Source organism: Neophocaena asiaeorientalis, unplaced genomic scaffold, assembly GCF_003031525.2.
Source record: "Neophocaena asiaeorientalis asiaeorientalis breed wild unplaced genomic scaffold, Neophocaena_asiaeorientalis_V1.1 scaffold129, whole genome shotgun sequence".
Classification (NCBI taxonomy): Eukaryota; Metazoa; Chordata; class Mammalia; order Artiodactyla; family Phocoenidae; genus Neophocaena; species Neophocaena asiaeorientalis.
This window is the reverse complement of record NW_020172446.1, coordinates 6,898,481-6,925,206: the sequence shown is the minus strand read 5'-3', so window position 1 is coordinate 6,925,206 and position 26,726 is coordinate 6,898,481. Positions and strand designations below refer to the sequence as shown.

Genomic DNA, 26,726 nt, shown 5'->3' with positions numbered 1-26,726 from the left:
GTTCGTTCTTTTGCATGTGGACATCCAATTCTCCTAGCACCATTTGTTGAAGAGACTGTTCTTTCCCCATTAAATAGTCTTGGCACCCTTGTCGAAAGTCAGTTGATACATGATAGGTTTATTTCTGGACTCTAGATTCTCTCACGTTGATCCATATGTCCACCTTTGTGCCAGTACTACGTTGTTTTAATTGCTGTAGCTTTGTGGTAAGTTTTGAGATTGGGTATGTGAGTCTTCCAACTTTGTTTTTCTTTTTCAAGATTGTTTTGGCTATCTGGGGTTCCTTGGAATTCCATATGGATTTTAGGATCGGCTTTTTCATTTCTGCCAAAACAGTCATTGTGATTTTGATAAGGATTGCACTGAATCTGTGGATTGCTTTGGGGAGTATTTACATCTTTACAGTATTGTCTTCTGCACAAACACAGGATGTTTTCCATTTATTTAGGTCTTGTCTAATTTCTTTCAGAAATGTGTGGTCGTTTTCAGTGTATAAGTTTTGCATTTCCTAGGTTAAATTTATTCCTAAGATATAAATATTCCTAACATATAAAGGTATGTTATTATTTTTGATGGTATTATGAATGGAATTATTTTCCTAATTTTTCAGATTGTTCACTACTAATGTGTAGAAATACAAGTGATTTTTCAGTGTTAATCTTTTTTTTTTTTTTTTTTAATATGTATTTATTTGGCTGTGCTGGGTCTTAGTTGCGGCATGTGGGATCTTAGTTATGGCATGTGGGATCTAGTTCCCTGACCAGGGATTGAACCCAGGCCCCCTGCATTGGGAGTGCGAGTCTTAACCGCTGGACCACCAGGGAAGTCCCTTGAGTGTTAATCTTGTGTCTTCCCTCAGTGGTCTGTTGCTACACTAATTAAATTGGTATGCGTTTCTTTCATGGACCTCTTACCTAAGTTAGTACTCTTTTCAAGTTCTTTTCCTCTGTCCCTCCTTTTCTGTCTCTGTGTTAACCCAGTTGTCTGTTTTTTTGGCCATGTCAAGCGGCATGTGAGATCTTAGTTCCCTGACCAGGGATTGAACCCATGCCCCTTGCATTGGAAGTGCAGAGTCTTAGCCACTGGACCACCAGAAAAGTGCCCCCAGTTGTCTTTTAAGATCACTTTCTCAGCTTTTCTGTAACCTTTCATTCAGTGGATTTACTGAGAACATGCTGTGCACAGTGCTTTGCTAGGTGCTGTGAGTGGTAAATATTTGATATGGTTTCTGTCCTGAAAGAAAACATTGTTGAGAAGACAAGTGAGGTGTATAGACAATGATACAAATTAGACTTGATGCAATATGATGCAATTGATTGTTAGATACATCATTTCCTATACCACTAAGAAAGAAGAATGTGAATTAAAATAAGACATGATGATAGATAGTGATTGAGTTGTATCTTGATTTCAGAGATGTTAAAATATGAAAAAGGGCTTCCCTGGTGGTGCAGTGGTTGGGAGTCCGCCTGCCGATGCAGGGGACACGGGTTCGTGCCCCAGTCCAGGAGGATCCCGTGTGCCGCGGAGCGGCTGGGCCCGTGAGCCATGGCCGCTGAGCCTGCGCGTCTGGAGCCTGTGCTCCGCGGTGGGAGAGGCCGCAGCAGTGAGAGGCCCGCGTACTGCAAAAAAAAAAAAAAAGAAAGAAAAGAAAAAGATCATTGTAGAACTGATAAAATACTGTAAAATCAAATGAGTGGCGTAATTGGAATAACATTAAAGATAGCTCCCACTTAACTGACTGAAACTGAGTACCAGATATTCTGTTAAACTGTATATATTATATGAATTTTAATCTTTTCAGGAGCCATATATGTTGGTGAATATATTCATTTTACAAATAAGGAAACCTTTCTAGGTTGACTTTCTTAGGGTTATACCTAATAAATGGCAGGACCAAATTCAGACTCAGGCAGTTGAGCTTAGAATGTACACCTTTAACCATGCTAGATGAATGCAAGATGGGACTTTTAAAGAGTGAGTAGGTGCTGGGGAGAGAGGGAAGTAGTAGTCTAGGTGCATTTTGAGACAGAAAAGGTAACAATGTATATGATAGAAAGATAGAAAGGCTTTTTGATATTCTTTCCCCCTTTATTTCAGTGTTTTTCCTTCTTTCTGACCCTCTCCCTTTCTTTTACTTATTAATTGGTTTTAAAATGGACTTGAAGTGTTTACTTGCTGCATGCATTGGATAATAGTTTGTTTCCTTTTCTTCGTGGAGTCAGTATGTTGTAGTGAAGACATAAACTTAGGAGCCAGGCAGACCTAGGTTCAAATACTGGCTTATCTGGGATTTGGCTTTGAGACCTTGTTGGGCAAGTTATGTAATAATCTTCCTGAGCCCCTGTCTCTTCATTATTAAAACGGGAATAGTAATCCCTGTGGGGCAGTTTCCTTAGGTTTGGAAATAATATCATAATATCTATGAAGTGCTGATCATTTACCTCACACTTAGCTATGCTTAATCAGTGATATTGCCATTGTTATTTGTAATGTTTTAAAAGCAATAATTAGTACATGCTGAACATTTTCTTTCTCTAAAAAGAAAACATAATTGGTTTCGTATTTTGTGAGCTCTTTATTCGTTTCTCCTGCTTTTGAGCATGTGGCTTTACAAGTACCTCTACATGTGAGACATAGTAGTGGGCAAGAAGAGAGCTCTGACGCACTCGCCATGGCTTCTCCCGTGGATGGTTGTCTCATTTTCATGCTGGAACTCCTCACAGCTTGGAGCACAGGCTGGGAGGGATGGTAGGGTTTCCTGGGTCTGCTGACTCAGGCTGGAGTCCAGAAGAGAACTGGTTGACTCAGTGTCTCTGACCTCTTTCTGCAGAGGAGGAAGCTTGATGCCGTCTATTACTATATGCGCAGTCTAGCTGCCAGCAACCCTATCCTGACTGCCAAGGAGAGTCTCATGAGCTTGTTTGAAGAGACCAAACGGAAGGTGAGTGGGGATGCAGGCAGAATCATTCCTTCCTAGAAGAATGTGTTTCTCTTAGTGTCTCTGTGTCCTTAAGGAAACGACTGATAATGTCCTGAAGGGGTCCCCTCGGGCTGTGCTGATGGGAGTCAGTCAGTCTTTATGCAGAACGAAACTCAGCTTTAGGAGAGCTCTCCAGGGCCCACAGCATCTGGTTTACAGAATTAATAACTTGTATGAGACAAAACAGATGATACTCTGCTACTGTGGAACTATGGCAAAGTCTTTACTTTTTACAGTTCTTGGGCAACAGACTCAGGTGAGATGAGCACTTCTCTTGATTGGCTGAATCCCAGGACAGTCTGAGCTTATATGTTTGTATGTCGTACAGGCAGAACAGATGGAAAAGAAGCAACACGAGGAATTGGAACTGAGCCCTGACCAATGGCAGAAAGCAAAGAAATCCACTTTCCGGCATGTTGGAGATGACACCACTCGCCTGGAGATCTGGATTCATCCATCCCATCCCCGGTCCTCCCAGGGCACTGAGTCTGGGAAGGATTCTGAGCAGGAGAATGGGCTGGGCAGCCTGAGCCCCAGTGATGTAAGTTCCTGAGGGTGATGTTATGAGCAAGACTAGCTGAGTAAGCGTGAGTGTTCTGGTACATGCAACCATGGAGCACTGCACAGACATTCCCATTCATCTCAGGAAAGGAAGATCACTTCAGGCTCCTTGATGTTCTCATTTATGTCCTCCGCCTACACTTCCTTTACCTTTGCTATTCGCTTCCCTCTCTCACCACTATGTGGCACTGTAGAATTTAGTAAAAGTAATTTTTCTAAATGAAGATTAATTTAGGATTTGTATAGGATGACAGTTTTTTGTTGCTTTGGGTTTATAGTCATCAATATGATGCTTTAGGATTCTGTGTGGGATTTTTGAAGCCAGGGAGAGGACACAGTAGTTGGAAAACTGCAAATGGAGGGTTCATTGTGCCTTGAGGGTAAAATTTATAGAGGAGTGGGTGGTGGGGTAATCTGGGACCAGGCCTTGAAGGGTCATGTAATAAGTAATTTGACCTTTATCCTGAAGGTAGTAGGGAGCTACTGAGTGCTTTAAATAGGGAAATCTCAGATGTGCACTTTAGAAATATGACTCTGGCTGCTTTGTGGAAAATTTGGAGACGGGAAAGACAGAAATAAGAAGAGTAGGAGCGTGCTACAGTAATCCAAGTGAGATGTGAGAAGGACCTGAACCAGGAAATGGCTTTGCAGATGGGGAGAAGTGAACAGAAGTATATTAATGAGGTAAAATCCAAAGGACTTGATTGGACACGGGGAGCTGAGGCAGAAGAGGGAATCAAAAGTAACACTTAGGTTTCTCATTTGGAAACTGGGTGAATGATGGTCTTGGTTTTAGGAGAAAGATGATGAGTTTAGTTTTGGACATGTTGGAATTTCTATAGGACATTGACGTGGAGATATTTAGAGGCTAGCGGATATCTGAAGCTGAGGAGAGAGATCTATGCCAGAGATGAAGATACTTGAAGGCATCTGTTATAGATGGTACTGAAGTCATGAGAGAGCTGCTTCACCTGCTCAAGGAAGGAACATAATGATAAACAGGTTCGAGGTCTAAGAAAGAAAGGAGATAGATGGCAGGGAGAAGTCCTTGCAGTTGATGAGAAAGAAGTAGGATCCAGAGCACAAATGAGGGGATTAGCCTGAAAGAAGGTAAGAAAACCCCTCTTTCTTGTGCTTGAGGGCAGGTAGGAACAGATAACTGGGGATGCAGGTAAGTTTGTATTATAGGAGGAAGGTGAGGGAGGGCCTTTTGATGATTTCTGTTTCCTCTTTGAAGTTGGAGGCATGGTTGTCTAAGAATGAGTCAAAGGTGGTGGGATAGGAGGACTTGTCCTTTGAGGTTTAATTTAAAATTTCCATTTATCTTCCTATATCTTTAGTCTTTAGCTGTTTTCGGGATGACTTGGAAAGCAGTCATTGCTTATAAATGAAACTACCAACTTCCTATACGTCATGGTGTACATGGGGCCCCAGTACATCAAGGTGCCTCAGAGGGGTTGCTGCTATGGTAGAATCCCTCACTACTGCCTCTTCTAGTTTGAATATTACCACCCCAAACTGGATGCCTATTTGAATAAGATAAATTGTTCTATTGATTAACTCCACTGTGTGTCTTTAAAATGAAAGCAACAATGACAGTTTGAGAAAGCATTTTATGGCTTTCTTTGGTCTTGGCCTCAAGCTTAGGGAGTATCTCTCATAAAAGTTATAATTAATCTTTTATAGCTTTCTCTCTTCCATTAGGTGTTTTATTTATTTTTTAAGCAATGTGTTTGTAAGTTTATATTTTTATTCTTTTTCATTTTTAAAATTTATTGAAGTATAGTTGATATACAATGTTATGTTAGTTTCTGGTATACAGCAAAGTGATTCATTTATACATATATATACATATTCTTTTTCATATTCTTTTCCATTATGGTTTCGTACAGGATATTGAATATAGTTCCCTCTGCTATACAGTAGGACCTTGTTGTTTATCCATTCTATATCCATTTGCATCTTCTAATTCCAAACTCCCAGTCCATCCCTCCCTCACCCCTCCTTCTCCCTTGGCAACTGCAAGTCTGTTCTCTACGTCTGTGAGTCTGTTTCTGTTTCGTAGATAAGTTCATTTGTGTCGTATTTTAGATTCCACATATGAGTGATATTATATGGTATTTGTCTTTCTCTTTTTGACTTGCTTCACTTAGTATGATAATCTCTAGGTCTATCCATGTTGCTGCAAATGGCATTATTTCGTTGTTTTTTATGGCTGAGTACTATTCCATTTTTTATATATGTATATATCACATCTTTTTTTTTTGGAAAAGGAAAGTGATTTTTTTAAATAGATCTTTATTGGAGTATAATTGCTTTACAATAATGTGTTAGTTTCTGTTGTACACCAAAGTGAATCAGCCATATGCATACACATGTCCCCATATCCCGTCCCTCCCACCCTCGCTATCCCACCCCTCTAGGTCATCGCAAAGCACCAAGCCGATCTCCCTGTACTATGGTGCTGCTTCCCACTCGCTAACTGTTTTACATTCCATAGTGTATATATGTTGATGCTACTCTCACCTCGCCCCAGCTTCTCCCTCCAGCTTCTCCCTCCCACCCCGTGTCTTCAAGTCCATTCTCTATATCTACATCTTTATTCCTGCCCTGCAACTAGGTTCATCAGCACCTTTTTTTTTAGATTCCATATGTATGCCTTAGAATATGGTATTTGTTTTTCTCTTTCTGACTTACTTCACTCTGTATGGCAGACTCTAGGTCCATCCACTTCACTACAGATAACTCAATTTTGTTTCTTTTTATGGCCGAGTAATATTCCATTGTATATATGTGCCACATCTTCTTTATCCATTCATCTGTCGATGGACATTTAAGTTGGTTCCATGTCCCGGCTATTGTAAATAGTGCTGCAGTGAACATTGTGGTACATGTCTCTTTTTGAATTATGGTTTTCTCAGGGTATATGCCCAGGAGTGGGATTGCTGGGTCATATGGTAGTTCTATTTTTAGTTTTTTAAGGAACCTCCATACTGTTTTCCATAGTGGTTGTATCAATTTGCATTCCCACCAACAGTGCAGGAGGGTTCCCTTTTTACCACACCTTTTCCACATCTTCTTTATGCATTCATCTGTCGATGGACTTTTAGGTTGCTACAATGTCTCGGCTTTTGTAAATAGCGCTGCTGTGAACATTGGGGTGCCTGTATCTTTTCATATTAGAGTTTTGTCTGGATGTATGCCCAGGAGTCGGATTGCTGGATCATATGGCATGTGTTTTTATTCAGTGTGTAGCTTCTCGGAGCTGCACATTGGATCCATTACATTTTATTATTTTATTTTTAATTATACAAATAACATACGAGTGTATTTTTAGTAAAAATTTCAGATGATCACAGATGTGTGCAGAGTAAAATGTGGTAATTTGTTTTCTAAACTATTGTTGAAGCTGTTTATATATTTTCAGCCTATACATCATCCTTGGGTACATGCACCATCCTTAATTTTTTTAAAATTTACATCTCTGGGTTTGGGCTTTTAGTTCTATACTACCAGCACTTGAGGAAGAAGGCTGCAGTTTCATAGCTCTCTGTTTATCCAGTTAGGAAACCACACTGCCTTTTTTACCTGCTTTCTCAGGTTCAAGCCATCTTTGTGGCATGTGGGATCTTCCCGGACCGGGGCACAAACCCGTGTCCCCTGCATTGGCAGGCGGACTCGCAACCACTCCACCACCAGGGAAGCCCCCATATCCTTTTCTTTCATACAGCAGGCCCCAAGAACTTAGCTTGCTTTCTCTGTTCCCTACAACAGGAACATACAGTTGATGGGAAGTGGGAATCTATTCACAGACGTTTGAGTAATTAGGCTTTGGGGATACAGAGATTAAAACAACCAAAAATGATTTTTAACCTTAGGGAGCACTCAGTCATGTGGGGAAGACAGAAACATATGATTATATTATATATTATGATGCAGTGTGCCAAGTGCTGTGATAAAGGCAAGGCTGAGAGGCTATGGAGCATAAATTAAAGCATCTAATGGGCATGGTTAGGTAAGGTTAGAATGAGGAGGCACTTTGTAGCTGAAGGATGATGTAAGGGCATTTCCACTCTCAGGCTGAAGGCTTAGGGAGCTGCAAGTCATTCAGTATGGCTGGAGGCTAGGATGTGAGTGGTGCTCTTGCTAGAGACTTGAGTCATCCTTTACCCCTTCCTTTCCTATACCCCACATCCAGTCAGTATCAAGAGCTGTTTGATCTACCCCTAAACATAATTTGAATCTATCTACTTTTTTCTATTTCTACTACCACTATCGTAGTACAAGCTATCATTCATTATTTCAGTAATCCACACACTATTAAGAAGTTCTTAATGACCTTTCCACATTTATTCCTGGTCCTTCTTAGGCCTTTCTTTTTGGGCAGTAACCCAAATGAGCTTTCAAATACATATTTCCGGTCATGTCACTTCCCTATTTGAAAGTCTTCAGTTGGTTCTCTTGCTCTTAGAATCAGGTCCAAAATCCTTAAAGTAGTTTACTGGGCCCTCCAAGATTTGGTCTCTGCTGCTTCTGACCTTATCCTGTACCCCTGTTCCTCGCTTTGTTCTTGTTCTGTAGGTATACTGGCTTCTTCCTTGAAGGGCCCAAGTTCTTTTCTGGCCCTCGGCTATGGCACATTCTCTTTGCCTGCAGTGCTCTTCTCTCTTTGTCAGCTCCATTTTTGCTTTTCCTTAAACTCTCAGCATAAATACCACTTCCCTTTTCCAGGGAAGCTTTTCCTGATCCCTGAGCCTGGTTGTTTCCCCTTTGTAATGCCATATTTCTGATTAAGTAATTTTACAGTTACTTAAAAACTAGGTGCAGTTTTGTTCTTGTTGGTTAAAGCCTCTCTTCCTTGCTAGATTCAAGCCTCTGTGAGGGTGGGGTCTGTATCTGGTTGCTCATTGCCTTATCCCCATTGCCTGCATATAGAAGATTCTAAATAAATCTTAGTTGAGCATATAAAGGAGGGGAGGAAAAGTGAGGGATGAAGCTGGAGAAGATAGGAGGGGCCAGATTATTCATAAATATTGAGGAGTTTGGATATCTAATATTAAGAATTTTAAACAGGGGATCATATAACCAGATTGTGTAATGATCACTCTTTTCAACACTTCTACTATCAGAACAGATTTATTTGTTTGTTTTTAAAATTTTTTTCTTCTTATTTTTTGATTTATTTGTTTTTTAAAGGGAATTTTTTTAATTGCAGAAGTAACACCAATTCACTGTATCTAAATCAAACAGAAATGTACATAAAGTTTAAAATGAGAGTCACTTGTGTTCTTTCCTTCAGAGACACCACTATTAACTATTTGATGTAGGTTCTTCCAGACCTTTTTCTAAACATTTATAGGTGTGTATGTATACATACATACCTGCAGACACATGAAATATATTTTTTTAACAAAAATGAGATTATACTATATATACTGATATACAGTTTGCTTTTTTTAAAAAAATTATTTCTTTATTTGGTTGCACTGGGTCTTAGTTGCGGCAGGCGGGCTCCTTTAGTTGCGGCTTGCGGTTTCCTTAGTTGCAGAACTCGGGCTCCTTAGTTGGGGCATGTGAACTCTTAGTTGCGGCATGCATGTGGGATCTAGTTCCCTGACCAGGGATTGAACCCGGGCGCCCTGCATTGGGAGTGTGGAGTCTTAACTGCTGTGCCACCAGGGAAGTCCCACAGTTTGCTTTTTTGAATTTTCCATTGGACATGCAGTCAGTTCTCCTATAAGGTAAGACATGCATTCCTAAAAATCACTGCTATACACAATTGCACAGTAAAAACTACAGAGCTTACGGGGAAAATGGAGTTAGGAGCATAACACTCAAAAACTTCCTCAGTGACATATTTTAAAAAAAAAAAGATATAAACCTAATAAAGCAGTTGTACAGTTTTATACATGTTCATTGGTTAAGAAGTATGTAGATACTATCTTGAAAAAGACATGAGGTTTGCTTGTAGAAGTGGGCTTTGGAAGGATTACTGCTTGTGAGTTATTGTGAAGTGATGGAAGGAGGGTTTTTTGAAATTGGACCGGCAGGTATAACACCAGATGGGGATAGGCGTGGCTCAGAATGTAAGTTTACATGGTGAACTGCAGTAGCTGGTGGATGTTTGGGGGGGGGGTGTGTGTGTGTTTTGTGTGTTCCTGTGCAGCTCGGTTCAGCTGGGTGGAGTTTTCTGTGTTTACCTGTTGTTTTTCCTGAACAAAAGAAAAATTAGTGTTAGGTTCAAATTGTTCCCTAATATGTTGATCATGATGGAACAGATAGACATTTTCAAAACAAGCTTGTAGCAGAACTGACTGTTTCCACTTGTCTAAGAGTGTCTTTTCTTAGTAGTGTGGCTGCATGATGTTTCATTATAAAGGTGTGTGCCATTTATTTATCTGTGTAATTAAATGTGTGTCGTGCTTTACTTGCGTGTTCATTTCAGTTGTCCTTTTTGAGTGATTAGCCTTGATAGGAGTTGCTCCTTTGGCAACTCCTGGAGAGTTTCTAGCACAAACTGCTAAAATTCAGATCCATGAATAAGAAACAGAAAATTTGGCTTCGGGTGGTTGTTAGTCATGATAGTAATCTCCAAACTGGTTTGTCCTGTCTCTGCCAAGCGTGAGCTTTTGCTGTCTCTCTGCGTGGCTGCAGGAGGTTAGCTTGTGGGTTGCTGGTTTTCAGCCTTGAGATGTGGTTTGGGTTGAACATGCAACCTGGGGAGGGACTGCCAGCCTCAGCTGTAAGTGGCATCCTCTGAAACTATTGAGCCCCGTATTTAAACTCTCTCTGTCAGCTAGGCCACTCAAATTCAGTGTCGACAGGGTTCCAAGCATTCTTTATTTAGTGGATGTGCCTTCCACTGTGTCTCAACTCCCTTTGGAAATCAGAAAAGGGTACTGCTTAGCAAATGAGTTGTTGCTGAGAGTGAGTTAATCTAAGGATATTAAATTAATGGCTTCAGAAATAATGTTCATACTGAAAGGTGAGAGTCTCTGATGGAGCAGCTGAGGATGTTCTCAGACCTGATTGCTCTGTTATCAACATCTTGAATGCAGTGTAACGTGTGTCTGTTTGCTGGGGAAGAATGAGCTGTTGATAGATGTTTGTCTCTCAGACTTCAGTGAGTTCTCCTATTGTGGCATGGTTTGGCTTACTATTCCCGGCATTTTCCTCAACCCATTGTGATTGTTATATGTACAACATGCGTGGTGCTATGTGTAGAAAATATGTCTTTAGACAAATGAAATGTCATTGTATATTTGGCCAAGCTCTTGCAAAACCTTCCTTCTCTTTGACTCTTCTGAATATGTTTTAGGGTTCAGACTAGACTGGACCTCAGTAGCTACTAATACCTGTTATTGGGTCTTTCCTTATTTGAATCTCTCAGATTATTTCACCCACCAAATGATATTGTTTGCCTTGGTCTTTTTCGTTTTGCTCCTCATCCTTCTGTCACATTCCATTATTTACTTTATTTCTTTGCATAGTATCTTTTTTTCAAGACTTAATCAGATCTGCAATTTAGTGCAGTTACCCCAGACTTCTTAGAGCAGAAGGCTGTATTCTGGGTCCAGTGCTTAATCAGACTGAAGTTTGATTTACCTGTCCTATTGTGCCAGCTTTGTGCTAAGATTGTAAAGATGAATACAACATTGTTGTTTCCTCAAAGAGCTTAGAGTCGGGACCTCCCTGGTGGCACAGTGGTTAAGAATCTGCCTGCCAATGCAGGGGACATGGGTTCGAGCCCTGGTCCAGAAAGATCCCACATGCTGTGGAGCAACTAAGCCTGTGTGCCACAACTACTGAGTCTGCGCTCTAGAGCCCACGAACCACAACTGCTGAGCCCGCGTCCCTAGAGCCCATGCTCCGCAATGAGAGAAGCCACCACAGTGAGAAGCCTGCACACCACGACAAAGAGTAGCCCCCGCTCACTGCAACTAGAGAAAAGCCTGCGTGCCGCAACGAAGACCCAATGCAGCCAAGAATAAATAAATTTTAAAAAAGAGAAGAGTTTAGAGTCTAGTGCATGGGTCAGCAGCCTTTTTTTGTGAAGGGCCAAATAGTAAGTATTTTAGACTTCGCAAGCCATATGGTCTCTGTTATTACTCACCTTTGCTGTTGTGGTGCTGAAGTAGCCATAGACAAAATGTAAATGAGCGAGCATGGCCTTGTTCCAGTAAAACTTTGTTTACAAAGACAGGTGGCAGGCTCGCTTTGGCCTGTGGGCCTTACTTTACCAACCTCTGGGTGAATGGAAGGAATGGCTACATAAAGAGAATGTTTCAGTATACAGTTTATTGTTGTTTGCAGTAGTTATGTTCTGTAAAGTCACCATAGACACTGAATTAGTAGGTTCTGAACCATTGCTCCTAAGGGAAATACAAGGTTAGGTTCCTGTGAGCCCCTGGTTACAAGATTTTCATCAGCTGATCAGTACATAACCTTATTTTATGTATGCTTCTATTTAAAGACACCTTATTTAATATGTTGTTTATTCATTAACATTGAACTCATGGCCAGCAGCGCTATAACTCATGCCCAAGCCACTTATCTAGCACACGTATTTTCTCATTAAGGCACATCACAGCCTTCTCGTGTTTAGGAACACTAGATAGCATTTTAGCACTGCACTTGGGGACCATTTTAATCAGTGCACAAAGATGTGGAAAATGTGGCACTAAGTAGGCCACAGAAAGGACACTAGTTTAAAGTATGAGAGAAATCACCTGTTTGATCTCAGCTGGGAATGTGCTTATGTGGAGACTCAGATTTTTTGCTGCTCTGTACATGTTCACAAATGACTGTGAAAGCACCGTGAGTATTGATTTTGGGGTTGCTAATAAGTTTTAGTGAGTGGGTGAATTCATAAATACGAAATCCACAGATAATGAGGACCAACTGTATCGTGTGAGTGTCATGAGGGAGGTATGTCTTGGGTGCCTTGGAAGCACAGAGAAGGGCACTTGGTCCAATCCTGGTGGAGGCGTGGGTTGTGGTGGCGAAAGGGAGGGTGAATTCAGAAGGCTTCCTGGAAACGTTAACTAGGGAGAGTGAGAAGAGAGTGTTCCAAGTAGGAGGAACAGCCCGAGCAAAGACAGAGGTGGTGTGACACAGCAGAAGCTTTGCAGGGTATCTAAATCTGTGATGAGTTTGGAGGATAATGTGAGAAAGTTGGAGTGGTGGAAAGACTGAACCTTCTGCAGGAACCACTTTCTTGTTTGGTGCTGTGGATGCGTGGGTGTGTGGTGGTCTGTAGGCTGGTCCCGTATAATATCCTTCTGGATTCTGGAAATAACATTTTGTTTCTGGAATTTCTCATTGTTTACTTGTCACATCTGCATTGTTAATTCAACAAAAGCAATACTCTTCCATTCATTAAATTTGGTAGGGTGAAAGTGGACTGAATTTTTTGCCCCATAGTTTGCTGATTAAAATTTGAGGACTGCTCTCTTAGATGGTGCTTTAGGCATTCTGAGCTCGAACCTGGAGAAGGTACTAGTGTCTCTTTGTGTCTTGGTGGTTGGAGGAAATTGCTAATGGCTTCAATCAAGAAGGGCAAAGCTCTTTTCATTTTCATATTTTTATCGCTTTTAAAAATGCACAAGGCCAACACATGCTTGTTGTAAAAAAGCTTGAAAATGCACATAAATATGTTTTATCACCTAGAGATAGCCACTTTTAAAGGGGACTTCCCTGGTGGTGCAGTGGTGAAGACTCCACGCTCCCAATGCGGGGGGCCTGGGTTCAATCCCTGGTCGGGGAACTAAGATCCCAGTGAGATGCCACAACTAAGTCCATCCACCACAGCTACTGAGCCCACGTGCTCTAGATCCTGTGTGCTTCAGCTAGAGAGCCCGCACACTGCAATGAAGACCCAGCGCAGCCAAAATAAATAAATAAATAAAACATTTTAGGGTATGCTCTTCCTGCATATTTTTATAGGGCACAGCATTTAGATTGGAAATGTCGAGTGTCCATTATCTTGGGATATCAGAAGAGAAAAATCCATGCCTAATTTTTAACCTAGAATCTGGCTGGGAAAGTGGTATTCTAATATCTATGGTCAACACAGTTATCTGTATCTTGGTCTTTATCAAAGTAGCACAGTTAGAGTGACACCATAATGTCCTGTCTCTTGTGCATAAAGAGAAACTTCTCAAGCCACAACAATAAGGAAGAGTGAGTTCAAGAAAGGTTAGACATCTAATAGGACTGATTATTGTTGTTTTGTTTTTTATAAATTTATTTTATTTTTGGCTGCGGTGGGTCTTCATTGCTGTGTGCGGGCTTTCCGTAGTTGTGGCAAGTGAGGGCTACTCTTCGTGGCAGTGTGCGGGCTTCTCAGTGCGGTGGCTTCTCTTGTTGTGGAGCTCGGGCTGTAGGCATGCAGGCTTCAGTAGTTGTGGCATGCGAGCTTCAGTAGTTGTGGCTCATGGGCTCCAGAGTGCAGGCTTGGTAGTTGTGGCGCACGGGCTTAATTGCTCCATGGCATGTGAGATCTTCCCGGACCAGGGCTTGAACCCATGTCCCCTGCATTGGCAGGTGGATTCTTAACCACTGCGCCACCAGGGAAGCCCCCTGATTATTGTTTTTGAAAGATTGAGTCTGAAAGGATCCATTTCATGAGGCAGCATCTTGAGCTAGTAATAAATTGGGGGCATGAGGGATTAATGTGAGGCTCCCTGGGCATAGGAAGTTTGTGACCTTGTTTGGAAAGCTGGATTCTTGTTGGAGAAATTTCTAGGCAGTTATGTTAGGGTTGGTTTCTAGGAAGGTGGGAATAGAGATTGACAGATCTAGTAGAGGAGTGATTGCCTATTTAAATATTTTAATTAAAGAAATGTATTTTTTAAAATGTTTTATTTATCTTATTTTATTTATTTATTTTTGGCTGCGTTGGGTTTCCGTTGCCGCACGCGGGCCCGCTCTAGTTGCCTTGAGCGGGGGCTACTCCTCGTTGCGGTGCACGGGCTTCTCACCAAAGAAGCAAAGGTGGCTTCTTTGCTGCAGAGCACAGGCTCTAGGTGCATGGGCTTCAGTAGTTATGGCACGCGTACTCAGTAGTTGTGGCTCACGGGCTTCAGAGCACAGGCTCAGCAATTGTGGTGCGTGGGCCTAGTTACTCTGTAGCATGCAGGATCCTCCTGGACCAGGGCTTGAACCCATGTCCCCTGCCTTGGCAGGCAGACCCAACCACTGAGCCACCAGGGAAGCCCAAGAAATTTTTGAATGGGGTAATATAGTATATGTGTGTTTATATGTAATATAAATTGTATATATAAGACAGGTATATGATTGTCCATTAGTGGCATATCATACACACTGTTATTCACCTTTGCTTTTTTTATATTACTTATAATTATATAAGTAATTTTTTTATATTACTTATAATTATATAATTATATAATTATATATATTACTTAAAATATTACTTATATTACTATTGGACTTGGGAGTTGGGAGATCCTTCCATGAGTGATTGCCTACAAGTCCATTATATTTCTTTAGGGTTTGGAAGCTTGTTAGCTTTCATTAATTTTGTCCAGCATTCTGTATGTCAGAGGCAGGATAGTGCAGGAGTTAACAGCTTGGGTTTTGGGAAGTCCTAAGTTCAAGTCCTGGTTTTATCAGTTATTAGCTGTGAGACTTTGGGCATGTTCCTTAATCTGCCTGCGCTTTGGTTTCCTCATTTGTAAGGTGGTGATAACGATAGACTAAATGAGATAATACATGTAAAGAGCAATGAGGCTTGATGATTCGTAACTTCTCATACAGTGGTGGTAGTTGTTACTGACATATTTTTGTTACGGTGTTCTTTTAAGCTATTAGGCTTGATTTTGCAATTTTCGCTTTCTAACGAAAGTGAACAATGAGGCTTGATGATTCACAAACTGACAGCCCACGGTCTAAATGCAAACTGTTCATTTGATTTGAAGAGTTTTATTTAATTATGAAAAATTTCAAACACACACAAGAAAATAGCGTAATGAACCCCCATACCTGTCATCCACATTTGTTTCAGCTTTTCCCCTTCACCCCCTGCTGAAGTATTTTAAAGCAAACCCTAGATCACTGCATCCCTACATATTTCACTTCTCTACATGCCTTTTATTTTCTAATTGAAAAAAAATATATATGTTTATTTGGCTGCACTGGGTCTTAGTTGTGGTATGCAGGATCTTCGCTGCTGAGTGTAGGATCTTTTAGTTGCTGCATGCGGGATCCTTAGTTGTGGCACACGGGATCTTTAGTTGCAGCACACAGGCTCTTAGTTGCGGCATACGGGATCTAGTTCCCTGACCAGGGATTGAACCTGGGCCCCCTGCTTTGGGAGCGTGGAGTCTTAACCACTGGACCACCAGGGAAGTCCCCCCTACATGCCTTTAAAAAAATAATGAATGTTTTCTTACATACCACAGGGCCATTGCCATGCCTTTCCTTGGCGTCATTCAGTATCTGATCTATGACTTCATTTCCCAGATTATCTAACAAATGTCTTCTTAGAGTTGGTTTGTTCAAATCAAGATCTATATATTATTGTTTGATTGTTTTTTCCTAAGTCTCTTTTAATCAAGACCGGTTCTGCCTTCCCTTTTAAAATTTTTCTTTATGTCACTAGCTTGTTAAAGAAGCAGGTCAAAAAAAAAAGAAGAAGCAGGTCAATTGTCCTGTGGAATTTCCACATTCTGGATTTGCCTCTCTTTCCTTGTGGTATCATTTAACCTGTTCCTCTCTCCCCGTATAACTGTAAATGAGAGTTAAACACATGGTTAGATACTTTCAGCATTTTTGGTAAGAGTACTTCATTGGTGGGGCCTCATTTTTTATTGCGTTAGGAGGTGTCAGATGAGCTCACTAACCAGAGTTCAAGTGGTACAAATAGTGGACTTTTGTTTGTTTTATTTTAAAATTACAGTCAGTTGCCAGCTAATTCTCAAAAGAAATCAAGATCTGGCAACAATTTGCCAGAGCTGAGTAGTACCTACCCCCTTTTAGTTTGCCACTAGCCCCTTTACCTCTCCTACGCTTGCTTATATGTGGCTTACTTATATCACGCACCTTGCCTCTGTAGGCGTTTGATTTTGTGATCCATGCTTTAAAAGTGCCACCAAAGTAAGTTATTACAATCAGGTTTTTAAGAGGCATTTAAGTGGTTTCTCAGAGATTCAGTTTAAGATTGACAAGAGCACCCAAACGGGCCTGACTTTGGGCACAGGGAAACGTCTTAATCATTGGGCCATAGGTGTTTTGCTGGGATTCACGTGACGTTGTCATTGGTGTTGACCCAGAAATCAGTGAGCAGTATGTCCTGCTACCTGGCTGGGTTACTCTGTCTGCTGTCCAGTAGTGAGCCTAAGGAATCTGAAGGTATCACTGCTGTTTCTTAATGCAATTTGTACCTGTGGGGATTGAGGCCTACCCACAGAGCTCTGGGATAGAGCTCTTTCCTCAGCATCCTGTTGCAGCCAAGCTTGGTGAAAAGTGAGAAGTTGCACTGCGTAAGCGTGTGAACTGAGAAGCTTCGGGCTGTGTTTTAGTAAAGTCTGCATGGCACCCACCAAACCAGTTGGTTAGAATAAGCTTTTCTGGTCTCATGTAGTTTTCCTTGTCCCCAGGCTTTTTAATAGTTATGTGAAATCTCTGGCAGAGTGAGAACCTTATTTGCCAAGGTTTGGGAATCATCTGCCTGGATTTTGTGTGCTGCCCCTGCCTGAATCTCTTGTGTCCGTGTTTCCATGGTGGTTTTTCCTTCGAGGATGATGATTTTCTTTCCGACTCTGATAACATGGCTCTACAAGGCTGGATAGTATATGAGTACATTTTTTTCTTGCCGTTAATCAAGAGTCCAGCAAAGTAAACATGGGCCAAAAAAGGAGCACAGCTTCACTGTGGGAAATCCAGGTCAGGTGGCCTGTCGCAGAGAGCTTTCACATGCTCAACTTATTATATTTGCTTGAAGGCTTTTTTTAAAAGTGTGGTATGCAGGTGGCATTTTCTTCAGACCCATCCTTTGTCTTGCTTTTCAGTGCCCCTTGCATAGTTTGTGCACTCCAGCTGCTGCTGCCACGGCTGCCACCACCGTGCAGAAGAAAGCTGTGATGTGTGGGTGATACACGTCTAATGCCTCCACCTTCCCCTCACCCCTCTGCCCCCACCCATGAACTATACGTATACGTAACTATAGATGAGAGCGTATACGTAACTATAGATGAGAGCCTGGTTTTAGAAGGCCTGCTTCCTTAGGCAGGATGCCTTGCCTTGTATTAGAGTGAGTTCCAGTTCCTAGAGTTGTATCACGATCCTTCAGGTTGGCGCTTCCACAGCTCGTGCCACCGTGAAGCTCAAAATAGCTTGTGACCTGATTTCCTCTGGATAGCCTAAGCATGGACTTCATTTGCAAGGATAGAGAAGAATTGAGTCTCTCTGCTAATAGGTAAATGTTTTGTCCATGATAACTCAGTTATTGCATTGCCCCATAATTATATCATCAAAGCAGAGAAAGTTAGCTTAATTTTTTGGCCTCATGAATACAGAGATTTTATATCTGTAAGGTGGGTACCATGTATTTTTTCGGGGTTGCTGTGGGCATTTTATTAACTTCATGTCACTGATGTGGCCCTTTACTTTTGTAAAGTAGCTTACAATATGTTCCCCGTGTCATTCTCCGCCACCCTGGCAACTCTTTGAAAGTATTCTTCTGTCAACTGAGATTTGGCAGCATGTGATGACAGGAGTTCATAAGAGCCTCTTTTTCTACAGGAAGAGGCTACAGATTGGCTTTCTTTTTCTCAGGCCATAAGAAACAGCTTGGTGAGATTACTTTCAAAGAAAGTCACAACTGGGACTGGGTTTTTTCGGATATTGATCCTATGAGTTTGCTGTGAGGAATAGCCTCTAACAGACAAGGTCTGGGGCCACCTGCCTGGATCACTGCTGGACTCTCGGGCTGACGTCTGTCTTTGTCTCTTTGTGGTTAGCAGTGAGTGGAAGTTTCTCAAAGTACATTGGCCCTAACTACAAACCCTTAACGCCCCATATGACCTCGGTCACCAAACCACTTCAGGGCTTTATTTTTATCCTAGCAGTTTTGTTTCAAGATGTGAGGTTGGTTTCTTTCCTCTAGCAGAGCAGAGTTCTCTGGGGGGAAGAAACAGAGTGCCAGGGTGCAGTTGAGGCTGGTTAGACACCAAAACCACACTCTTCGTCTTTCTGGGCTTGAGACGTGATATAAGCCATGCTGCAAACACCAGCTTCCACACGGTGAAGAAACCTCGTCAGATACTCGCTTCATTTATTTTTTGTGTTTGTTTTATTTATGTTTTTAGACAACTAAAATGTGGAGGAAGAGGAGGTGTACCTTCCCATTCTGCTTCAGCCAGAAATCTAATTCTAAGAATGAATGCTTTCTTAAAATCCAGTATTTCCCAGCTTAAGGTTTTTCATCTTCCGCAAGAGTGTTGATGAGAACTCTCACAACTCACCAGGTCTCAGGAAACCGGATTACCAACATATCCTGTTCGCGTGCATGTGTGTATTCTGTGTTACCCACAGGCCACTTTCCACCCCACGTGACCTTTAGTTACCATCCGGAAAGTCAGGACCCAGATACCAGTCAGATTTTCCAGGCTTTGGTTTGGTTTAGACATTTTAGAAAATGTTAAGGGTAGTAATTCTAAAGAGACTTCTTGAGTGGCACGCATAGTGAATAGGAAGTTATATACCCTCAAGGGAGGGGGAAAGGCTGCCTCTGTGCTCTTTTCAGTAACATGTTTGAAATCGAACATTCACAAGAAAACTTGCTACTGAAATGCACAGGGGAGGAGAGGAGAGAACTGTTCAATCGATTAGAAGTCACATACATGCCTCAGTTCTTAGGTTTTAAGACTAAATTCTGAAGCTCTTGTTGCATTCTTTAAAATTGTAGTGTTCATTATTGGAGTTGTTTATAACACACGGCATCGAATTTTATTTTAGTCAGCATCTCTCAATATAAGTGGACTTTAATGAGTCAGGTAGTGAGTGCTCTGAACAGGGGTAGATACAAGACTGCCAGTGGCCTGCAAGCTAAGAAGCGTTCATTACCTTCCTATGTGAGGAGTTGTTTAAAAAGAAGAAGAACATGTGACAGAGAGACATATGTGGCCTGTAAGGCCTAAACTATTTACTGCCGGACCCTTTACAGGAAAAGATGGCCCACCACTGCTCCAGAAGCTGGGCGGGTGAAGGCAGTTAACCCAGAGGTCCTTTAGGACCTTGATTGTTAATGAGGGTGTTATTGCCTTTTGGGGGCACAGTTCATTTTTCTGGCCTGTCACCATAGGATGTTTAGCATTCCTGGGCCCATCCACTAGATGACAGTAGTTGGCCCCCATGATTTTCCAAGGACTCCCTGGGAGGGGTGGAACTGTTTTGGTTGAGAACCTACTGAGATTAAAAAAACACCTTGTTAAGGTTTCTGCCTTCATTTCGTCTCAGTCAGAGAAACAGACCTAGAATTTGGCCCTTCGTGGCATAAGGATCAACCACAGTGAGAGAGAATTCCAGTCACTGGGGGAATAGGGAGAATTTTCAGTGTAGAATAAAAAGGTTGTAAGGAGGCCATTTAATGAGTGTGTCTGTTGGTTGTTCACCTTTCAAGACTTGTTCAGGTTGATGTATGATTTATGAAAGGTTTGTTTTGATGTTGGCCATGCTTTGGAAAGCATGTTCCTCTCTATGTGGGAAGAAGAGTGGCCATCTTTGGCCTTAAATGTCCAGATGATTTTGAGATCTGTGGGAATCCGTATGGTGTACTTGAGAGACTTGTTCAAAGCCAATGTAAAGACGTAGTTTTGGCATCTCCTGAATAACCTGATATCCAGACTTAAGCCAGAACTCTGGGGTTAGAGAATTTTCCAGCCTGGGAGAGTCAACTGAGAAAAGTCCTCCTTTGGCTCCTTACCAAGTTAGACAAGGGAGCAATCAGCTGCTGAGTTCCAGCCAACTGGAATGTATGTGCGGGTGTACTATAAATCGTCCCTTAGGATCCAGCTCCTAGTCTGTGAAGAGCCTTCCACACAAGAATGAGACCCTTACACTGGATCCATGTTCAGTCTGCAGCTGCTATAGGAGGGGACAGAGTAGTGAGGCGATGTTACTAGTAGTGAGTGGGAGCAGCCCACTTTATATAGAACGTATTGTCTGTTGTGTGGGCTAAGAGACTGCACTGAGCTTTTTGTTTTCCCCATGTTACCTTTCTCACCAGTTTCCTATGTTTTTTTAAGTTTCTGACCATACTCGTGGGGAGACGTATCTGTAGTTCTGTTGTTTGCAATCCCTGTCTGCCCTTTAGGGTCCCGGGATTTCATCTGTTTACTCTGTTTTCACTGTCTTGGGTGTGATGTTCGGGCTAAGGTAGAGAATACGAAATAGTTGTCTTCTTGGCTTGTGATCTTACCCCAGTCGGTAGACCCTTTGTTTGGCTCCAGGGGGAAACTCAGGTTAACTCAGGTTAAAACTCAGGCTTCCTCCTGGAAGCCTTTCACTTTGCTCATGAATATTTAATATTGAAGTTACTGCTCAGTTTTATTTTCTGAGTATTAGTATATAGACTCCCTAGACCAGAAGGAACTTAAAATGCTATCGAGATGCTTTCTGATGCTCAGTTCCCCGTAAAATGTATTTATCACACATTTTTATTATTAAGAGCTTCAGTGATTTTTCCAGTTGTCTATCTTCTGTCTACCGATTCAAAACTTACTGAGTGTCTGCTCTGGGAATCACTAGGCATCTCTCCTCCTTTTGCTCTTTCCATGTCATTCATTCCTAGAACATGTACCTAGGTGACATGTTGGTCCGTGGTAGTATTGCTTTGACTGAATTGTACTTTGGTGTAAGGTCATCAGCCTATATTAAGACAAATAATAAAAGAGGCCTAGGGAATCACTGCTATTTGCATTACCTGGTATCTTCTTTGTGGAAACCCACGGGAGAAATTTTTGCTTTTAGTATCAGAGATAGTTGTACTGTGTGAGGTTTTTTTTAACCTCATGCACATTTACGAGTTTGTTATTCAGAATAATTCTCTATTTTAATTGTTCCAGAGGTTAGAGCTGAACTCGTAACTGGCTTTAATAAGTGTCAGGGATTTCTGGCATGCATTTTGTGTCGTGTCCTTACTGCTCCTGACCTCTAATCGTTTTCTTGTTGGCTCCTCTTTCTTTTTTGTATTCTCTCTTGCAGTACGGTATATACCTTTATATGTGGACTTAAATAATTGGCTTCACAGTTTTATATGGACATTTTTCTCTTTTCTCTTACTTATCCAGTTGTGAAACCTCTTTCTCAGGTCAGCTAGTCATCTCTGAGGGGATCAGGGTTTTTCCTGTCCCCATTCAGGTCATTTCCATAAATATTTAGTGAATAGCTTTGTATGCTGGTCATTATTCTAGGCACTGCACCTAGAAAGGTAAATGATATTGGTCCTTCCTTCAAAGATACAGTGTAGTAAGAAAAACGGATACGTAAGTAAATACTTGTAATGAAATGTTACATGTTATAATAGAAATATGTATACTGTATAGGGGTAATACAGAGTAGAAAGAAATTAACTCATGATAAACAGGGAAAGCTACCTAGAAAGGTGATCTGTCCTTAATTTTGAAAGATGAAGGAAGTTCTTTAGGGAGATGTGGGTAGCAGACTTTTCTGGCAGAAGGAATAGCATGGATTAAAAACGTGGTGTGGTTAGAAACTGAGTGGTTGCTTCTGAGATTCCTAGCCAGGAGTCTGTCATTAGAACATCTTAGGCCACGGTACAGATGTCCACACCAGTGCTGTCTAATCAGTCAGCTGGAACTGAAGATTCATCACAAAGTAGATACTTCTGGGCTTTTGATTTGGCCCAAGCTTAGAAGTGAATCCTTCAAATAGTTCTTCTTTGCTTTATTTTATGCATTAGCAAAGGTTGAGTCATCCTACAGTCATGCCTTCCATCATTCTGGGAAGCTTTCTGAGCCAAGCCTAGCTTGGCTTGGGAATAAGTTATGCACTGTGTTGTAACTGTTGGCAATAAGTCCTGTTCTTGCTCTTCACACGCACAGTAGGACTGCAACTACTGAAGCATATGGAAAAGAGGAGTTGGAATAATACCTCTGTGGATTTGCATTTTTCTGGGGTGTTTCTTGGTAAAGATACAAAAGTCTTATTATATCTAATGAGATTTTGAGCTGACTTGTGCCACAAATCTCTGAGATGCTAGCCCCTAATTTGTAAAGCAAACTATTTGTAAGTCAGTTGACATTCTCTTTGAGGAATTTCTTTGGCATATTTTCTTTTAGACTTCCGGACAGATCTGTAAAACAGTATGGCTTTTAAAATACTTTGAAGTGATACATATCAAAAGGTTGGATAAGACACTAGTAGATGCCCTTGGTGCCCCCCTGAGAAGCTGTCCCTTGTGGCTGATGCAGACTTGGAGTCAGATCTTCTGGGTCATATTCCTAAATTTCTTTTTATTTCTGCCGACACGTTTCTCAGTCTCTTTCCTTGTTTCTACATCTGTAAAATGGGATCTAATTTCCACCATCAATAGATCTGGTATTTAACACCAGCATAGCTTTCTGCGCCTAGATGGAGCCACAGCCTTTTAGCACAGTCACCTTCATTTTTTACCACCTCAGAGTTAGAATCTTGATGGGGGTTAGGACATATAGGACAAAGGATACTGGCATGAAATAAAGGCTTTTTGTGGAACAGCAGCAAAGGTTGTGGTAATTTGAAGAAAACTTTATTACAGTATAATATACATACAGGAAAGTGCATGTGTCAAAGCCATACAGGTTGATCAATTGTCACAAACTAAGCAAACTGTGTAACCCAGTGTAATTGGTTTTTATTTATTTGTTTGTTTGCTTGTTTGTTTGTTTTTGGCTGTGTTGGGTCTTCATTGCTGCACGTGGGCTTTCTCTAGTTGCGGCGAGCGGGGGCTACGCTTCGTTGCAGCGCGCGGACTTCTCATCGCAGTGGCTTCTCTGGCTGCGGAGCACGTGCTCAAGGTGCGCGGGCTTCAGTAGTTGCGGCACGTGGGCTCAGTAGTTGTGGCTCGGGGGCTCTAGAGCACAGGCTCAGTAGTTGTGGTGCACGGGCTTAGTTGCTCCATGGCGTATGGGATCTTCCCGGACCAGGGATCAAACCCGTGTACCCTGCATTGGCAGGTGGATTCTTAACCACTGCACCACCAGGGAAGTCCCGGTGTAATTGGTGTTTGACTCGTCATTTTCGTGCTTCTCTTTCAACTCTAAACTCACATTTTCCCTATACATTTCATAGTAACAGTGAAAGGGATAAAGCACTGTAAATAAGTTAGGAAGAAGTTAATGTTCATGATTTACCTGCTTTCTGGTGTGCCTAAGATTGATTTTCATTGTTGAGAGAAGGTAAGGAAAGTGAAGAGGAGAATTGGATCAAATACAAGGAATTTGAAGGTGTTTGCCGTGCCTTTTGAACTAGATATTTTGAGTCTGGGAACCAGCACAAAAAGGATATGACTGACAGAAAACTAGATGGAAGCGGGCCTTCCTCCAGTCACAGTGAAACTGAGTCTCTCACCAAAAGTGCTGTGGTTTTTGGCCTTAATGTTGAACTCTGGCTGTTGGGGGAAAAGTGACATCATGGCCAGCCTGCTCCTTGGCGACGCTTGGGTCCAGCTGGGATGTGGGATCCTGCAAGTTCTGTGTTGCATGTTTATAGCCTTGTCTTTGGTGTCCAGGTAAATGCCAGGCTGCGTCAGCTCATTTTGTCATCTATGTGTAACCCATTTTTATTCCAACCATTTTCTTCCCTTTCTACTGCTAGCTGCCAGTGAGGTAGAGGTGCCTCTGTTGATAAAGAACAGATACAGAAGTTCACATCCAAACCTGAATAACCATTTTTAACTTGAAACACTTTTCCTAGGAGTTGATGCTCCAGAATCCTTCCCTTATTTGGTGCCTTGCTTAAACCTGAAGCTCACATGAGGTTGTCAGAGCGCCCTGTAATGCTGGTTATTTGCTTTTTGGTGCCCACAGTAGAGTGGTTTGTGAAACCTTCTTTGTGACCACATCTTTCTTAAACTGAAGCTTCGTTCTTCTCTGGGTTCTTAGGTTAGTTCTTACTCCTCCCTTTCCTGAGATATTCAGGGGTGTTCCTGTATTGTGGTAGGTGGGTAGGCAGGAGGGTATGTTTTCTGATATTTTCTCTGGACCATGCACAGTCCCTTGATGATAGTGTGTAAATGCACATACATTCTTTGATTCTTGAAGAACTCCTTCCTTATTAAACAGGCAGGTTGTGGATTTATCTAGAAAAATATTAGGGTTTTTATTTTACTAGTTTTATTTCTGGTATTTTACTGCTATGGAGAACAAGCTTTTATTCACTTTTCCCACTTTTCCTTTTTCTCTCTTCTGGCTGGCATTATCCTAGAGTGCAGTTGTTAAGTGCTTCCACCGACTTTCATGGTATGATCTGGACTGGAAGTGTCTACTTCCCTTAATCTGCAAGAGTTGTCGGTTGGTTTGGCCTAGCGGTCTTTCAGTGAATGATAGCTGGAGCCATTGGTAGGTTTTTGCTTGGGGTTGCTTTAGCTTTTGGCCTTTATAAACATCCTCAGTGTGATTCTTGGTTCTGCCAAAAAAGTTGCCCCTTTTAAAGGTGGAAGATTAAGAGCTCAGACTCTGGAACCAGACTTGGGCTGGTCACTTAACCTCTCTGCTCAGTTTTCTCATCTGTAACATAGAAGTAATAGTAGTGCTTACCTCACAGGATTGTTGTGAGGTTAACTGGGCTAATAGTCATAAAGTGCTTACAAATGTGCCTTACGCAGAGAAGGTGCTGGAGAAGTTTTGACTGTTACTAAGGTGGTTGAGTATGACACACTTGTTTTGCTCAGCTGGGAAACCTTGAGCTCTCGGTGTCTGAGTTGTGTCTTTGTAGGTTGGGGTACTTTTAACTCCTAAAGCACAGAGCCAGCTCTGTAAATTCAACCTGTCCTTAGTCGGGAGCTGCCCCCAAGCTTCTGAAAGGTGCAGTCCAATAGTTAAAATCAGGTGTGAGGCCACACTTCCACGCTATGTGGATTATATATCTGGGCAGAAGAGTAGAATAGGTTCTTCCAATCCTTTGCTCCCATTGGCTGAGCCTTATTTGTGGTTCAGGATGTGTCTTTTGCTCCGATCATATGGCAAAGCCAGAAATTATAAAAGTATGGGTATTATAATCTTTGGACCAAACTCATATCCATCCATCTCTTCAATCAGCTGTCCCTCGCTATTGATAATTCCTGTGTCCTGGTACATAGAAACGAATCATTCACTAAAGGACATCAGCCTAGAGCTGTGCTGACCGGTGTGGTAGCCACTAGCTATATGGGGCTATTTAATTAAAATGAAATAAAATTAAAAGTTCAGTTCCTCAGTCACCGTAGCCACCTTTCAAACACTCATTACTCACCTGTGGCTGATGGCTATTGTATTGGTCAGTGAAGATAAGGAACATTTCCATCATCATGGAAAAATTTTATGGACAGAGCTCATATAAAGACAGACGTGTGTATATAATAAAGATGTACCATGACACCCAGTATCACAGAGGCATGTGAAACAGTCTCTGAGTCTGGAGGATAAGGTGTCAAGCTCAGCCTGGAGGTAAGAGGGTTGGGAAGAGGGTCTTAAGCAAGGAAAAGAAGGGCTTTATTAGATATAAAAAGGAGTGCGTGAGAAGGCATTAGATGGAGATGGGCCATAGCAGCAGGAAGAACATGGTGAATTTAGGGCATCACAAATTGTTTGTTGCTGAAGGGTGGTCTGTATCAGCAAGAGTGGAGGCAGGAGGAGCAGCCAGAGACCAGGCTAGAAAGGCTATTTGTTCAAGTATTTATCGGTTACCCTCTAGGAGTCTCTGGCTGTGGTGAATGAAACCCACAAGGTCCTTGCTGTCATGGTGTGTGTGTAAAAATTGGTGATAAGTGCTATAAAAACAGTGTAAATTAGAGCAGTCGTTCTCAAACTTTGGTACAGTACTATCATCTGGGAAGCTTTTAAAAATCATCATGCCCAGGTTTCACCTCCACGCCAATTAAATCAGAATATCTGGAGATAGAAGTCAGGCGTCCGTATTTTTTAAAGATTCAGAGGTAATTCCCACGAATCGTAAAGGTTGG

At 41.8% G+C, this 26,726-nt stretch overlaps 1 protein-coding gene across 2 annotated transcripts in view; it reads left to right on the top strand.

Moving 5' to 3' along the window:
- Nucleotides 1–26,726, top strand: part of SMG6 (SMG6 nonsense mediated mRNA decay factor) — a 231,035-nt gene that overhangs the window by 14,606 nt on the left and 189,703 nt on the right. For both annotated transcript variants that reach the window (XM_024736579.1, XM_024736572.1), the window contains exons 7-8: nucleotides 2,834–2,944; nucleotides 3,312–3,524. In XM_024736579.1, coding sequence (XP_024592347.1) covers nucleotides 2,834–2,944; nucleotides 3,312–3,524 — 324 coding nt within the window. The remainder of the gene's footprint in view (nucleotides 1–2,833; nucleotides 2,945–3,311; nucleotides 3,525–26,726) is intronic.